Source organism: Cryptomeria japonica, chromosome 3 (assembly GCF_030272615.1).
Source record: "Cryptomeria japonica chromosome 3, Sugi_1.0, whole genome shotgun sequence".
In the NCBI taxonomy this organism is placed as follows: Eukaryota; Viridiplantae; Streptophyta; class Pinopsida; order Cupressales; family Cupressaceae; genus Cryptomeria; species Cryptomeria japonica.
In genome coordinates, this window is record NC_081407.1 from 556,265,052 (window position 1) to 556,282,768 (window position 17,717).

General features: G+C 39.5%; 1 protein-coding gene across 4 annotated transcripts; it reads right to left on the bottom strand.

The window, feature by feature from the left end:
• Window positions 1-11,387: 11,387 nt before the first annotated feature.
• On the bottom strand, window positions 11,388-16,011 carry LOC131029900 (uncharacterized). Of its 4 annotated transcripts, none has more exons than XR_009102849.2 (3): window positions 15,017-16,008; window positions 12,430-12,590; window positions 11,959-12,123 (listed from the first exon to the last, which is right to left on the bottom strand). XR_009102849.2 is itself a non-coding variant. In XM_057960566.2 (2 exons), the coding sequence occupies exon 1, from the start codon at window positions 15,783-15,785 to the stop codon at window positions 15,033-15,035; it is 753 nt and encodes a 250-aa protein (XP_057816549.1). In that variant the 5' UTR covers window positions 15,786-16,011; the 3' UTR covers window positions 11,388-11,694; window positions 15,017-15,032. The 4 variants fall into 4 exon arrangements, 2 of the variants coding, with proteins under 2 accessions (XP_057816549.1, XP_057816548.1); XR_009102848.2 differs by having other exon boundaries at window positions 11,959-12,325; XM_057960566.2 differs by lacking the exons at window positions 11,959-12,123; window positions 12,430-12,590 and adding an exon at window positions 11,388-11,694 and having other exon boundaries at window positions 15,017-16,011.
• Window positions 16,012-17,717: the final 1,706 nt, after the last annotated feature.

The following is a 17,717-nucleotide window of genomic DNA, read 5'->3' on the forward strand; positions in this document are numbered from 1 at the left end:
TTTACTTTCCACGTCATCCTCACTCTGGGCCCACTTCCCTTTCGCTGCTTCGCGAAAGATAAACTCCGACCATCTTTCCTTTACGAAATAACGCAGGTCGTTGGATCAACCGGAAGATATCGTTCGTTGGTATATTGAAACGAACCATCGGGATAAAGAAAATTTAGGTATTCGGAGACTCGATAAGTGGATCGGGGTAGTTTGTTCCGATCAGAAAGCAAAAAAGTGGTAAAGGGTCCGTAAAGTAATAACAACCGGCGGCAAACATTTGAATCATCGAGAGGAGTGTCGTCGATTAGCCGTTGGTTTTCGTCATGAGAAGAACTGACCATGACAACATAGTTTCCATTAAATGCATAAATTAAGTACATTTGTTGCCGCACGAAGCAAATCTGTCAAATATTGCAATAATCAATTACAAAGATTGCAAGCAAATCTGTCCCAAATAGCCAGTATTGCAGAGGGAGCGGCATTTCTCACGAAGTAATTGCAGAAAGATATTAAGTGCTTACTGAGATAATTTCTGAGTTACTGACAATAGAGTGAAATAATTTGCAGAAATGGAGGGGTCAAGGTCAAAAGGGAAGCGAAAAGCTGCCGAAGTATCGAGTACCGCAACAAAGAAATCGGGTAGAAAGCTGAATCAGGACATGATAGACCAAATGGGCTCTCCAGGAGCTAGGTCACGCAGAGCTAAGACACGCGAGCAGTTAGAGGACAAATACAGAGGGATTGGGGATATATTCACCACAGTGCGAGGGCACGAGTTGTTCCTTTTCCATTACTTCCGCAGGGATAACCCCACGCCAATTTCAAACCCATGGAAAACGGGTCTCGGTAAACTTGTAGTACCCAATGTGTTTGTGAACATTGATTTGTTGAAGCTTTTAGTAAGAAATTATAATGCAAACAAGAGATGCATTATGTTGCCTGATGGGACTGCTCTAGTGCATTTTGCAAAGGCTACGATTCAGGAAATTTTTGCAATAGATTTGGAGGCGGAATTGCCTTTGTCTTTTGTAGATTTGGAAAAAGAGTACAGGAAGATGGACACTACATACCAGGGCTGGAACCTCGCTGTCCATAAAGCAGAGAAGGGGAGGCTAACAGACGAAGAAGGTCCTCCATATGACATGACTATTTTTAAGAAGTATCTGCAATATACATATATGGCTTGTGGTCAGGTGGGAGGAGTTGAAGCTCCTGATGTGGCAAACATTGGACCACTTGTTCTAGCAGCAGAAGTGCAGAGGCATGAGCCTAGGGCATTTGACTTCGCTTCTTACCTGGTAGACAGATTGCATGAAGGTTTCTTAAACCTGAAAGACAATCCAGACAAATATTTCAAGCACTACTCAGTGTTAATGCACATCATTTTATTTTATGGGAGACTTAGAGGGTTATGGCCGGAAGAATTGAATGTGAATACAATTGGGAAAGATGGAAAGGAGCAAACAGTGCAATTATGGGTTTCCCTTTGGGATTACAGGTTTGAGAGTTCTCATTACCTCAAATTTGAGGAGTTCTTTGTCAAACCACTTTTCTTTCTCTTTGGTGAGCCTTGGCAAGGATCATTTTCGGAGGAGGTTAAGAAGTTTCTTAGACCTCACGAGCACCAAAATCCAAAGGTCAATAACAATTGGGGCGATTGGTACTCGTGCCAAAACTTCACTTTTGTTCGATGCTATGGATTTGAGGGTTATCCATATGTTCTCCCTAAGCCTGCACCAGACAAGATTGCCTTCTTGGAAATTGTAAGGCAGTTAAGTGTGTCTAATGCCAAACATTTCGGAGGAGCACACAAGCAAGCTTTCCTCCCCAGCACACTTCACTTTCAGGATTTCAAAATTGTATCAACTAGGGCATATGAGGCCATTGACAGGAAGCTAGTGGATGAATACAATTTGTTTCGGCACGTATCTAGAGCACGCTATGATCCTGAGGGTTACATCCATTCAAGCAGGAAAAGACAAGATTTGGGAGACTACCTCCATGAGGAGGATGAATTTGAAGACGTGTGTAGGAATAAGGAGGTGGAAGAGCTTGCAGGAGTTATGGAGACCTTGGAGAAGAAGCTAGAGGAAAGAAGGCAGAGACTAGAAAACATGGAGAGAGAACCAACCCAAAGTGATTCAGAGGAAAATGAAGTAGTCTCCAAGCTCCGTGCCCCTGAGAAGGAGAAGGATTTGGAGGCAGAAGATAGGCTTATTGTTGCTCTAAATGCAGAGACAGATGAAAGAATGGCAGAACATGTTTCTTTTGTATCTAATGATCACTTCATTAAGTCTAAGGAATTCAAATCATTCCTGTACCACTTCAAGGGTAAGAAATTGAGGGAAGCAGTGCCAAATGTGACCCCTGATAATGAAGCAGAAATGATGATGAGGTTGAAGGAAGACATTGACAGAGAAGTTGATACTATGACCCTGAAAGGGGCAGGCAATTGCTAGTAGACGCAGGAATAATTGTGTTTCCAGGATGGGACCTGAGTGCTTCATTTATTTTTGATTCTTTGTTACATTCAGATAATAAGGATATGAAGTTAAACATCCAAAGAGTGCAAGATATTTTTATTGGATCAAGATATGATCCAAAGGAGGAAGAAATGTAATTGTGGGCCTTATATCCTCCTAATAAGAGGCCAAAAATCATTGATGTAGATAAAGCTTTTGGTCACATGATGACCTTGAAGGTTGGGGAAGTAGATCCTATAGTCACAGCTGACATGGGTATCAATATTTCAAAGTTTAATAAGGCCCAAATGAAACATGAGATAGCAGAGAAAAATAAGTATAAAGCTTTGTATGAAGAGACCCTTAAGAGGAGTGGGCACCCTATTCCCCAAATTACAGATTTAGGAGGCGAATAGAAGAAAAAATTTGAAAAGCTATCTTATGAACATAACAAGTTGAAAAAACAGATGAAGAGTGTTAGGGCTGATACGACTTGCGTGTTGCTAAGTAGGAGGTATGACAATATGAAGAAAGCATTGAACGAATTCTGGGGTGAATATCAGAGGAACATGGACAATATGATTACACACACCAAAATTCGAGATAGACTCGACATGATGTTACAGGATGCAACGACGAAAGAGAAAGAAAAAAAGAAGCTGCAGGGTCTGCTTGTTACACATGAGGGAGTTATAGAGGCATTTAAGTCTGAATTTGATGAATGCTAGCAGATTGTTGAGCATGGGGTTCCTAGTTTGGTAGATGATGCAGGTGTGATCAAAGACAAAACCATATGGATCGCTGAGTGCAAGTCTATGCTTAATGCAGCCCAAGCCATCGCCACAGCAGATGTCCTTGACATGAATGACACGGTCGATCAATTGGAAAAAATTTATGCGATTGAGAATGCAGCCACAGATGTCATCTTCAACGCTACAACATATAAGGATCTGGCCTACTTGGGGCATATTAAAAAATGTGGATGGCGACTGGATCGAAAGTCCTAGTGTGGTGTTTGACTTTATGTAATGTAATTGATATCTTGGTTAGGCGTTTTAATTTCTGTTCACATAGTTGTTAAGATAATGAAAGGGTGTGTCCTTTCATTCCTGTCTTTTAGCATTTGTATTTGTATTGAGTCATCTTGCATAACAAAGGGAGTTTTTTTGGGGGGGGGTTTGGAACATCATTGTTGTAAGGATTGAAAGTCATATGTATTATTAAATTTTATAGGAAGCAGAAGTGTCATTTTGTGTAAGCAAATTGCAATGAAGTATCTCCAAGTGGGTAGCTTTTGTGTACTGTCATTTCTCAGACATTAATATACAAGATTCACTGTTTCTACTTCAAATGTACTGATTATTTTCTTTGTTGATGAAACATGCTTTGTCCTCTTCATAAATCTGTTTAAGAATTTGCTGTAATGTGAATCACATTCTGTTACATTAAATTGGGTTACATTCTGTTTAAGAATTGGGTTCTTATTGTATTGATCTAAAACGACTTCTAAAGCCTCACTAGGCATTTAGGCATATCGGTTTAAAGTTAGGAAGTCATGTTAGGAGGTTTAGTATAAGTAAAAATGCATAAAAAGCAAAAATGCACATTTGACAAAAAGTTCTCATTGTTGCTTGACAACTTTTTGCAACTTTTTGAGAAACTTTGCATTTTTTTAGCAAATCGGTGGTTGGGCAAGCGATGAAGTATTGGTTATGACCAAAATGGCATATAAAATGCTCTGAGAATGACCAAGATGACCAGAATAGAAACTCAATTGTGCTACAAGAATTTGATTTTATTTGTAGACATATATATTGAAATGCTTGACTTTGATGTTATACAGCAATTTCATGCACATACAATAAAAAACATTTGTTTTTCCACCATATATAATAAAATGTTAACAACAATTTCAAGACAGAGAAGATAAGAGTACCAGTTGGTGTCAAGAAAGTTTTTATTTGTCCGGTAAAGCTATAGTTTATATTAATTCTGAAGATGTTTACATTCTGCAAGATAAACCTCGATGGCTAGCCGACTAGACCATTGAAGTCGATGGACGGTATACATAACAGTCCATACATAACACATTCATAAACATTTAAAAAAAAAAAAACAGTCCTTGCTTCAAAAAAGGTTGTATGTGCCATCTCGCTACACCACATGAACAGTGACCATGCCCTCTTCCACGTCCAACACTTCCATGTTCCTAACTTGGTTAATTTATGTCTCCCTGCTGGAGCCTTCACCGAATTGTAGCACACGACCCTTCTTAGTTGTTCTTCCACAAAGTCGACCCCGTCGTTTTGTGCATGCAGGAACCGTTCGTTGCACAAGTGCTCTATATTCCGACCAAGGTCCCCATTTTGCCATCTCCACACCCACTTCCCAGACATTGACTGTCTCAAGGTATTGCACAATACCATACATCCCAGCCTGTGCTACACTTCTTCTAGCCTCTTTATCGAATGTCGCACTCCAGAGCAAGAACGGTCGCAAGGGAGGACTGAATTCACTCACGTGAATCCACACTCCGCCCACACTTTCAAAGCCATCCATGTCTTGTGCCAATCCTAATAAAGCTTCCATTCCGCCTAGCCATTCCTTCTTCACACACCTGTTCATGATTTCTCTGACTTTCAGAACAGGTCGGAGCTCCAGACACCATGCCATAAACAGAGACACTGTCTGCATTGGTTTTGTACTTCCATCCACCTTCTACGTACTCAGGCCCAAGGATCAACTTCACCGCGGGCAGGAATGTGGTGTTTTCATAGACAAACAGGTTCATCAACCTATCATCTCTTATTCGTCCTCAAAATGCGACTTGTGTTTTGCTTGTTTGTAAAGAAAAGTTGGCCTCCATATTTCAAATCAAGATACCTGTTATTCCAAAACGGACATGCAAATATGTCAGACTAAAGGCAATGTCTATAAATTATTTCAATTTTTATCAAACTGTGCCTTAATTTTTTAGTGCTTTCTAATAACTAAGTTCATCCACCACATGTTCCATGTTATTCTACAATCTAAGTTTCTGCACAATAGTCTGTGGACGTTTTTGTAGACTTACACATTTCCATATGATGGACAGAGCTAATCAAAAGTTTCTTCGATTAACAAGGCGACCAACATTCTGCGATTGTCTAACCTGTCGGTAACACGCGCTTGCGATTGACTAACCTGTCGGTAAGACACTGTATCAAAAGGAGAATGGGAAGGCAGAACCATCAGTATTACCTATACCGATAAAACAAACTCGGAAGCATAAAGCATGAAAGTGCATCAGAGACTGATCGGGACTACGGGAGGAATAGAAAACGGCTATTCTGACCCCCGATGAAGATAAAAGCGCCTATAGGGATATCGGTGTAAACTATACCGATAAAGTAAACATGCAATAGGACTCATCGGAACATCAGAAGAAGCAATTTTATGTTGTGTCGAGTCCCGATAGGACTATGTAAGCGGATGGAGAGTTGCTAGGAGTTCTTCGGGGTGATTTATGCCGATAACGTCGAGGACTTGCTCACAATGCAGACTGGTATCCTATTGAGATCATTGTGGCACTTGAGGGACATAAATTGAACTATGTCGATCCCTGATGGGACATATCGGACTATGTTTCGGCTATCGAGAGCAGTTTCGGTCTGCTATACCGATACCCGGTCAGTAATGAGTAACACGCGTGTTAGTCGTGCGTTTGACACCGTCGATTCTGTAGTTAGTGGTTGTGATTGACTAACTTGTGGCGAAACAGCGAAAGGAAAGTGGGCCCAGCGTGAGGATGACGTGGAAAGTAAAGGAGGTGAATCTTGAAAAGGATCCGACGGTCTGCGTTATTTCGATGGGCGAAATAGCATGGAGTTTATCTTTCGCGAAGCAGCAAAAGGATGGTGGACCCGACATTTCAGACGACTCTTACTTTTTTTTAAAACGGCCATATCGGAGAAAAATACCATATCGGGATAGAGCAAAAAATAGTTAGATCGATTCCCGATGACATGGAGAATTGGAAGGCAGAACCATCGGCATTACCTAAACCGATTAATCAAACTCGAAAGCATAAAGCATGAAAGTGCATCGGAGACTGATCGGGACTTCGGGAGGAATAGAAAATGGCTATTCCGACCCCCAATGAAGATAAAAGCGCTTGCGGGGATATCGGTGTAAATTATATCGATAAAGTAAACATGCATTAGGACTCATCGAGACATCGGAAGAAAATTTTTTATGCTATGTAGAGTCCCGATAGTACTATTAAGGCGTGGTAGTAGTCCGTTTTACACCGTCCATATTGCAAAAAAACATTATGCGTTTGTCTAACCTGTCGGTAACGCACGCTCGCGATTGACTAACCTGTCGCTAAGACACTATATCACATGGAGAATCGAGAAGGCGGAACCATCGGTATTACCTATACCAATAAAACGAACTCCGAAGCATAAAGCATAAAAGTGCATCGGAGACTGATCGGGACTTCGGGAGGACTAGAAAAAGGCTATTCTGACCCCCGATGAAGATAAAAGCACCTGCGGGGATATCGGTGTAAATTATACCGATAAAGTAAACATGCATTAGGACTCATCAGGACATCGAAAGAAGCAATTTTATGCTATGCCGAGTCCCGATAGGACTATATCGATACCCGATGGGGCATATTCGACTATGTTTCGGCTATCGGGAGCGATCTCGGTCTGCTATACCGATACCCGGTCAGTCATGCACAAAACAAACTCCGAAGCATAAAGCATAAAAGTGCATCGAAGACTGATTGGGACTTTGGGAGGAATAGAAAAAGGCTATTCCGACTCCCGATGAAGATAAAAGCACCTGCGGGGATATCGGTGTAAATTATACCGATAAAGTAAACATGCATTAGGACTCATCGGGACATCGGAAGAAACAGTTTTATGCTATGTTGAGTCCCGATAGGGTTATTAAGGCGGATGGAGAGTTGCTAGGAGTTCTTCGGACTGATTTATGCCGATAACGCAGGGGACTTGGTCACAATGCGGACTGCTATATTCAGATCATCGGGGCATTAGAGGGACATAAATTGAACTATGTCGATACCCGATGGGGCATATCCGACTATGTTTCGACTATCTGGAGCGGTCTCGGTCTGCTATACCGATACCCGGTCAGTCATGCGCAAAACAAACTCAGAAGCATAAAGCATAAAAGTGCATCGGAGACTGATGGGGACTTCGGGAGGAATAGAAAAAGGCTATTCCGACCCCCGATAAAGATAAAAGCACCTGCAGAGATATCGATGTAAATTATACCGATAAAGCAAACATGCATTAGGACTCATCGAGACATCGGAAGAAGCAGTTTTATGCTATGCCAAGTCCCGATAGGGCTATTAAGGCGGATGGAGAGTTGCTACGAGTTCTTCGGGCTGATTTATGCCGATAACGCGGGGGACTTGGTCACAATGCGGACTGCTATATTCAGATCATCGGGGCATTAGAGGGACATAAATTGAACTATGCCGATACCCGATGGGGCATATCCAACTATGTTTCGGCTATTGGGAGTGGTCTCGGTCTGCTATACCAATACCCGGTTAGTCATGCGCAAAACAAACTTGGAAGCATAAAGCATAAAAGTGCATCGGAGACTGATCGGGAGTTCGGGAGGAATAAAAAACGGCTATTCCAACCCCCGATGAAGATAAAAAGCACCTGTGGGGATATCGATGTAAAGTATACTGATAAAGTAAACATGCATTAGGACTCATTGGGACATCGGAAGAAGCAATTTTATGCTATGCCGAGTCTCGATAGGACTGTAGGCAGATGGAGAGTTGCTAGGAGTTCTTCGGGCTGATTTATGCTGATGACGCGGGGGACTTGGTCACAATGCGGACTCATCGAGGCATTGGAGGGACATAAATTAAACTATGTCGATACCCGATGGGACATATCGATCTATGTTTTAGCTACCGAAAGGGAAACAGGGACCAAAAACTAAACAGCGTGTTAGCGATAGGTTATTCAATCGCAGCCGCTAATTGCAAAATAGGTTACGCGTTCGGCCACAACTCCAAAACAGATATTTTTTTTGTTATTTTAAACTATTTTATGCAATAAATAGTAAATCATAAAACCCAATGTAAAATTAACTACAAATTTATATGGGTATTTCGACATATTCATTTGAATCATTTGAAGATAATTTCAATATTACTGTTAATTGTTAATCGCCCAAGGAATAATCGCGTGTTACTTAGTGCGTACGACGGACTCGGCAAGGCCGCGGCTATTGCGCGACTAACAACGCATGAAAATCCATCGGAGAAACGGCAAAACCGATAACAACGCATGGAAATCCAAGGTCGGACCTATCGACATTACTCTTGCCAATTAAATTAATAAGACAACGACGGTTACATCGAAGAACCGGCAAAAACATAATATTGTCTTGCCGATAACCGAAAAACGCAACAGAAATGACAGACGAAAACGACAGTACAGAGATGCTAATAGACACCAAAAACCCAGCAAAACGGCAGTACAGACATACTAACACGCCGCTATATCTAACCCTAACGTGAATAATTTCAAGCTACAGAAAAAAAAGAATAACCAAAGCAAAAAAAAACAATATGATTTTCGCACAACGTATACAAATCTGAAAGAACGACTACTCAACAAAACAATAAAACGTGCAAATTTTCCAAATGTATACAACCAAAAAAACAGCTACTCAACATACCTGTTAACCTTCACAAATGAACACAGGTTGCCCTTGAAAATTAAGTCATCGCTGCCTCCTTCCAACCCTTCTTCGCCTTCAAAAACACTGCCTCCTTCAAACCCTTCTTTGCCTGCAAAAACGTCTTCAAAAACAACATAACAAATGAGGGCTTTGGACTTTATCTTATCACGCATTAGTCTATCCATCCCTTTGTCCCCTTTCTTCCACAACACACAGAAATTGGCGGGAGCTCCGCTCGTATGTTCCACCTAACACGCGTGGGTTCAACATCGTCCCATTTTTCAACGCCGAAAATGGCGAGACGCGTCTATTCTAGCTCCACAGTACGAATTGACTAACACGCGTCTTTGTCTCGCGTTTTACACCGTCGATTTTGCAGTTAGCGGTTGCGATTGACTAACCTGTTACGGACGAACTAACACGTTGTACGAAAGGTCTGTTTTGGAGCTATGGCGTCGGTTTTCACTGAACGGATGCGATTGACAGATTGACTGAGTAAGGACCCACCTATGGCCCACCTATCAGTAGCACGTGCGAGACAACCACCGCGGTTTGGAAGCCCGCGGCCTCTTTTTCTCGCCGTTTTGGCATCCGAACGCGGTCATCAACACTTGTCGCCGGATGTTTGTTTTCTATGGCTTTTAATGTGCGTGTTAGGCACAACACATCGGCCTGAGCTGCGGCCCACGATCCGTTGTTTTCCGGCATGTCCACGTAGTTTCATGTGGGCCCCAACGTTTCAAACAGTCGACTCCAAGACAGCTCCACGTCATTTTCGGTGGGTTTGGCACCTGCACCAAATGGGCATGGTATGGGCTATGGTATGCATGAGCTATGCATGTCTCGAACATGTCCGTGATGCACGTCGTTGGTACAACAAGTCACTTTTGAAACCAGAATAGACGCGTCCATTGTAGATACATCCTCGAGACAAGGATCACGTTAGGCAATAAGGAACCAGCCTTATACATCAAACATTTTTCCCCCCATTCTCACTAAATGAAAGATCTATAAGTAGGAATGTTGTTTCGAGCAATGATGCTCTATCATATTTCCATTTCTGAATATCACAAGTAATAATTCTATCATCATTGTAGTTTATTTTGATTTAATCAAGGTTTTGGTTCAGATATCCTCAGTTGCAAGATAGTTTCAGGTAACTTGGGAGCCACTGAGGATGTTATACCGAGAAGAGGCTATCCTTGAAATCAACTTAGTAGCCATCAAAAGTAATAATATGATTTGAAGTAAAGAAATAGATATAGGTTGAGATTTGAGGGACATAAAATTCTAAGTATCATAACTTGGTAGCCATCACAAGTGATTATAATTCGATTAAAGAAATAGATGCATGTCGAGGTTTGACGGGCATATATTTCTAAGTTCTAACTATTATAATTTAGTAGCCAACACACGTTATCTTAAAATTGCTACAAGGGGCATATATTTCTAAGTTCTAACTATTATAATTTAGTAGCCAACACACGTTATCTTAAAATTGCTACAAGGTAGGGGTATGAATTTTAAGCACGCGGGGAAAGGTACTTCCATGCTGGTCAACAAAGATTGAAAAATAGTTATAGGAATCACTCTGTTTGAAAATTTCCGTTTATCATGTTAAAAAATGGTGTGCATCCATAGTAGGAAGATAGTAACTTGTCCAAATATGGTTGTACGGTAGTAATATTAATGCTTATGTGCTTTCTTATAACCTACATATCTAGAACTAGACATTCACCAATTTGGGGGATAACCCCAGGGATCCTTACAATGATAAGCAATTGACCGAAATGGTGTCAAGGCTAAACTTCAACTCTGATCTAAATAGCTTGTTTAGGTAGTCTGATTGTCATACTCTGATTTACTGCCTATAGGCAACTTTCTACATTTAATATAGTTTTCTATTTACTTTTCAAAAAACAATTTTCTTTTCTGAAAACCTCCAATAAAATTGGTAGTAACGGCTGATGCTTCACAAACTACACATTGCTTGATGCTAATCATTTTCTTTAGTGTCTTTGGAAATAATCAGCAATATTAATAAAAATTAAAATATACGTCATTACTTTGTTATAGAATCATCAAAAAAATCTCTTCAATAAATAGCACCTATCCAAATGGCAAGTAGTGCACGCACGATTGACTGCCCAAAAAACATAAACATGTGCAGTGTTTGTTCATAGGAGTATAAATATTTGTGTATATTGACCATTTCATGGCACCTTTATACAAAACATATTTTGATCAATGGTAAAACCTTTACTTGAAACATGTGCAGCCATCAATGTGGCAATTCCAAACAGTTTCTATATTGTTTCCAACAATATTTAAAGCAGTTTTAAAATTATTTTTAACTATGCCGTCCCTAATCATAACAACCACCATATTATTGCATTTCATTTGCTGTCTCATCACAACTAAACAAAACCGCCATTCCAGTCGCAGCAAGAAGGAAAACCCCTTGTTTTGTTTGTTGTAATCAGAGTGGAAGCAAAAGACAACCGGAGAAAAGAATCTGCCGCAAACAAGAAGAACCCAGAAATTACATACAACCGATAACCACCAGCCATTTTTACTGCTCACATTTTCCAACATACCGCAGATGGAATACTTTATATTATTTGATTTACATATAATGGTTCACACAATATCACTGATTATACAGCTTTGTTGGGGTTAAATGTATGCATTTTCAGTCGATAGATTCTAAATAAATCTCTCATGAAGTCACTGAAAAATCCCTATGGAATATCATGAGACAATTGTTAAATCAAACAGATAATGAACTGCACAATTGAATTAGAACTCCCACAATTGGTAGTGCTAGAGACAATATGAAACACTGCACTTGAACACAAGTATCTCTTGAAACCAATGCCCAAAATGGAAGTGCTGAGAAGAGTTTGAATCACTGCTTTCGAATATGAAGAAAGAATTCGGATTCCTGATATTTAGAATTGCAGATTTATAGTCATACAGCTACCACCACACAAGAAGGAATAACAATAGCAATTTTAAATATGAACCATCACCACTTTAGACATTGCAATGAACAAATTGCATCACCACAGCTCTTTGGAATATTATCGTCTTATGCATATTAGAAATTGCTGTCAAAATACACCAATCCTGACTTGCCAATTCCGCTATCAACAAAATGTGTTGTTAAAAATTATAGATAAGTGGCTCTATGAGAGTAGCTACAAAATTATCAAGAAAATCTTCTATGCAAACTAAACAAAGATTTTACCTGAATTCAATATACCAATCAACTTGAAGTTAATATACAATCTCTGGATATGATAACTGCAAATCTGAATCAGAGGTTTCCAACCACTAATTCAGCAATGAAAATCAGGGGGTTCTGTCCTCCAATTCCAAACTTAGAAAGTATTCATCCATAGTCCAATGCTAGTTCAAAAATCAAAAATTAAATGTTAGCTCAACATCAGCCTTCTCCTTGCTTATATAGAGTTTTCTTCCAAAAGACATAATTCTTCAAATTCCCTTAATGATTTTTGATTGATACTTGAGAGATCATTTGAAATAAACTTTATTATTATATTTTTAATCCCATTTCCTGAGTGCAAAATTCCAAAACCCATGAAAAATGTATGATCGGGCATTTTGAGTTTCAACTTTGCTTAATTTTGAAAAAAGGGGCATTACATTTTGAGTGGGCTCCACAGGAATCACGAAACCTCGAAAGATAAATCACATTATAATGTAATTTAATTTTCATTATTCATGATAAATTTAAAAAAATAATAATATATAAAAATTATATTTTCACAGTTTTAAAATTTTATATTCTAATCATAGATATTAAATATAGCATTTTAAATTATAAATTTATATGTACATACTGATTAGGATTTATAAATTTATATATACATACTGATTAAACAATGATTATTTATCTTGACATTCAAACTTGCAAAAATTCATAAAAAGATTAGTATATTGTATTTCAATTTTTGAAATTCATAATAACTAATATTTATGGTTATTTTGTTTAGCATTTGCATCATATATTGTATTATGAACTTAATTCTGTTTTTAGGCTGCTGCATTCATATTGAATGAACCTAAACTCCACGCCCCACAAATAAAATGCCATACCAGTGTATCATACACACTTATCCATACGAATTTGACAGTCTAAGGTAAATAGAGAATACCATTAACATGTACTCACAAACTTTATAGCTTATAAGCATTAAATGGAGAGGAGAGTGGGAAATTCATGTCAAATTTGTTGAAATATGTAGCTAGAATCGGATTCTAGTTTAAGTTATTTATGTAATCATGGGTGGCATCATGTAATTTGTGTAACTTGTAAAGCATTTAGGTCTGACCCTGAATGGGCGAACCCCTAGTGCAATTATGTAACTTGTAATTAGGGCCGACCTATATGTGACTTGTAATTAGGGCCGACCTATACGTAACTTGTAATTAAAGGTCTGATCCTATTCTTGGCGCCAAAAATACAAGGCCGACTATGATCTATTGGAGGCATTAATTCATATATATACAAGATGATTTGTGATCATTCTAACATCAATACAATCAGCGAATTTCCTATCTCTGCAATCAGCAAATAACCGAGGGTTCCTGAATCTGTCTAAAGGCTGGCGAACTTGTATTCCAAGCTGAGCGAACATCCTTCAGTGCTGCCGAATGAAGTTACAGTGACAGCGATCTGCATTTGAAGGATTGTCAAGGTCATAGCATTTCAGATAAGTCTGCCCTAGCATGGGAATGTTGTAATTGTGCTACTGTGTTTGATTTAATATAAACTGAGATAATTGTTGCTGGGTTTTTCACCTCCAAGAGGGAGGTTTTCCCAGGGTACTACTGTGTTATGTGTATTGCGTTTATTGTTTTATGTTTTTTGTTATTAGTCTGATCATAAAATCAACATGGTATCAGAGCGGGTTCCTTCTATAAAGCCTAACAGCTTGAAGGTAGATCCCATATCCTTTTTGCAGACTGAGAGATCAGAGCAGTGTCCAGACTTCAAACTAAATTCACACTCCTGTGGCAAGGGTATTTATAAAGTGCTTATAGATGAGAATAGATTCTGAGTGATGGCGAGGGCTGAAGGCCACGCAGCCATCATCAGATGATTCGATGTGATCTAAGTGGATGGTTATATTGAAAACTAACTTATAAAGAGATAAGTATTTTTTGAATTTTTCATGCTGTTATAAATTCATTAGATAGCGAATCATGTATGATAGTCTTAAACTATTGGTAACCTCTCTTGAATGTTTTTAGGAAGGAGATTGCATTCTAGGGTGGATGAGCTTGATACATCCTGTGGGAAAGTCACGCAGGCTGAAAGGAAGTTTACATTGTCCATTTACTACAAAAAAAAAGAAAGGGAAAAGGAGATGGATTGTCCGTCCCTATACACGAGATTGCAGAGGTTATGGTAAACTGATCTTCTATAGATTGAAGAAAACAAAGTATTTGCCACGGTTGAAGGAACATTATGCACTGCTTGAAGAAAGGTTGTGGCAGGTGTAGAGAATGCCCTCAATACCCAAATAGAGTAATCCTGGGAGGAAATTTACATGGTCCATTTAGAAAAAAAAAATGCAGATTGGATTGTCCCTATGAATGGATAAATTTATTATCTTCTAGTTGAAAATTAGCCGGATAAAAACTCATTACAACCAAACGAGAACTCTTAGCAGACTATTAATGCACCATGCTTATAGTTAATACAGTAACAAATAAAATTAAATAAAAAACTAAAATTGGCAGACAATGAAACACTACACCATCAATATTAAACTTGGAACTTAGAAATCGATAAATGAGAAGAAAACCTTAATGCAGGAGACTTCAAGAATGAGATTCCTTGACAAGCAAACGTGAACCGCCAACGAGCCGTGTACTTTTAATCCAAATATCGGCAAAGTTAGGGTTCTGAGGAGAGGGGCAAAGCGAATTTATGTCGGGCGGGCGGAGAGTCTTGGCAGGCACGACGTGTTGCAACCAAAAGTCACGGAGTTGAGGGAAAATAAGAGCCCAGTATTGCGGGTCCCTGTTAATCCGAAAGAGACTAGAGCCGCGCGGAGTCCAGACAAAGAAGTCCAACCAGTCGCGGTCGAGGATCTCCAAGAGCCCCTGCGCCTGGGGCATGCACACCGCTGGAACGGCCGCCCACGGAAACGCCATTTTGTCTTTGTCCGCCGTCTCCGCCAAACAGTTAAAAGGGCACTTTATTTCCAGCACTCCGCTTTGGCCTTCGATGAGGCCGTCGGGCGATGCAGCCAGCCAGTCGTCTCTGTTCTTTTCATAGACATGGAAGCCGGTAAGAGAGACGTCGTTGCCGGTGATTTCCTTGTACTTGTCGAGGGCGGTCTCTTCGTAAAGGTTGGTCCACCAGGTGGCTGGGCATCCGTTGAAGGGCTTCGCCAGGCCGACTTTCTCCTTCCACAGGGCAACGCGGCTGCCCCTGCGAAACCCTAACGCATTCTTGAGGGTGCTCGCTGTCAACTTCGACTTCCGCTCTTCCCCCCAGCCTTTGTATCGGTGCTTCACCAGTGCCGCTTCTTCCACTGCCGAGTGTAATTTCCTCCTCAACACCCACATTGCAGATTCTTCCAGATCGCTGAAACCAGATCCCTGGCTCAATCTTTTCTCTTTCCGTATCTTTACATTAAAATGTCTATCCCGTGTATGTAGCTAGGGTTTGAGCTATGATTGGGAAGGTTGCAGAAGAAGAGAATTTGGGATGATTGGAAAGATTTATATGATTTAAAAGAAATGCAGAGAAGATATATGGGATTGAAAAATTATATAGTTTCCTGTTTTTTAAGTTTGTTTGTTTTTTTGGTATTTTATGAATGTGAATTTTGAGGTTTTTTTTGTCCTTGATATTATTGTTTAAATTCTTTTGGATCGGTAATAGCTTTTGATTAGAGCTATAAACACCCCATTCCTGTGATGATTTTTTTGCTTTATGAGACATTAACACCGCCTTGATTTGTCTCTTTTATTTCTTTATTCTCCTCTCCTTCTTCTTACTTCTTTCTTTATCTCTTTATATACCTTATCACTCCACTTTCCTTACTTCTCCATGCTCGTGCACCTCTTATCTCTCCATATCTCTTATTCCTCCATTACAGGGAGCATCCCTTATCTCTTCATCTTTTATCACTCTTGATCTTCATCCTTATACCTCTCGTTATCTCTCCAACTACGCCCCTCCTTATTTTTCATATCTCCTTATCTCTCTAGACTTAACCCTTTATCTCTCCATTGTTTCCACCTTATCACTCCATAGTTCACTTTATCTCCCTACATGTTATCCTCCACCAACTGCGCTCAACATGACCACCTTGGAATACAAGGCCTTAACACCTCTTACATTGTGTTATATCTTCGTCATTTTTCACCCATCGATTTGTTCCTTTGGCTTCCGCCACTAGCATCCATTCCACACGTACAACCCTCAGGATGCACGGGTACCAACTCCAGCTCACCCTCGAAACTGTCACTTATGTTTGCACGATCATCATGAAGGCCTCTAACTAACATACGTCCACCAAACAAACTAGAAGGTATTTAGGACTCGAACACAAGAACCGGTATCAATACTAGGCATGTGATTGTTGTTGCATTGCGGGGTCAACTCTATATTATTATTTAATATGATTAAATATATATTTAATAATTTGATATATTACTTATTGGTTTGAAATAATATTATTTTTAATATTAAAATAATATAATTTTATAAAATTAAAGATAGGATTATGATTAGGGTTAGCTTAGTGTAAGGGTAAGGGTTATGGTTCAAGTATTAGGGTTACATTCTTGAGGGTGCTCGTTGTCAACTTTGACTTCCGCTCTTCCTCCCACTCTTTGTATCGGTGCTTCACCAGTGCTGCTTCATCCACTGCCGAGTGTAATTTCCTCCTCAACACCCACATTGCAGATTCTTCTAGATCGATGAAACCAGACTTGGCTCACTCTTTTCTCTTTTTGTATCTTTACGTTAAAATGCATATCCCGTGTATGTAGCTAGGGTTTGAGCTATGATTGGGAAGGTTGCAGAAAGAAAAGAGTTTGGGATGATTGGAAAGTTTTATATGATTTTAAAAAAATCATATAGGTTTTTTATATTTCTTTTTGGTTTCTAGTCAAAAATGGTTAGCAGAGGAAGTCAAAAATGGGAAAGAGTATCTTAAGTTGTGAAAGGAGCTATCATACACCATGGGGCAGAAATATTGGGAGTTTGCAGCTTATATGATCTAATTATATGAAATGGTTTAAAGCTTGGCCAAGCTCAGGAACCTTCACATGCCACACTTATAATAGTCTCAGTGTGGTAGATTATGTTATAAGCTCAAAGAAACTTATATGTCAAGTTTTAGAGAAGTTGAGGTGAAGGACTGCCCCACATAAATGAAATCAGACCATAGCCCAATATATGTTAAAATTAGCATGTCAAAAGCTAACCAACATCATGAGAAGATACAACAAAAAGAAAATAAAGAGGTCACTCGAAGTATAGTCCTC

Bases quoted from the DNA above. Each gene is read 5' to 3' on its own strand.
- LOC131029900 (XM_057960566.2), bottom strand. From the start codon at position 15,785: ATGTGGGTGTTGAGGAGGAAATTACACTCGGCAGTGGAAGAAGCGGCA.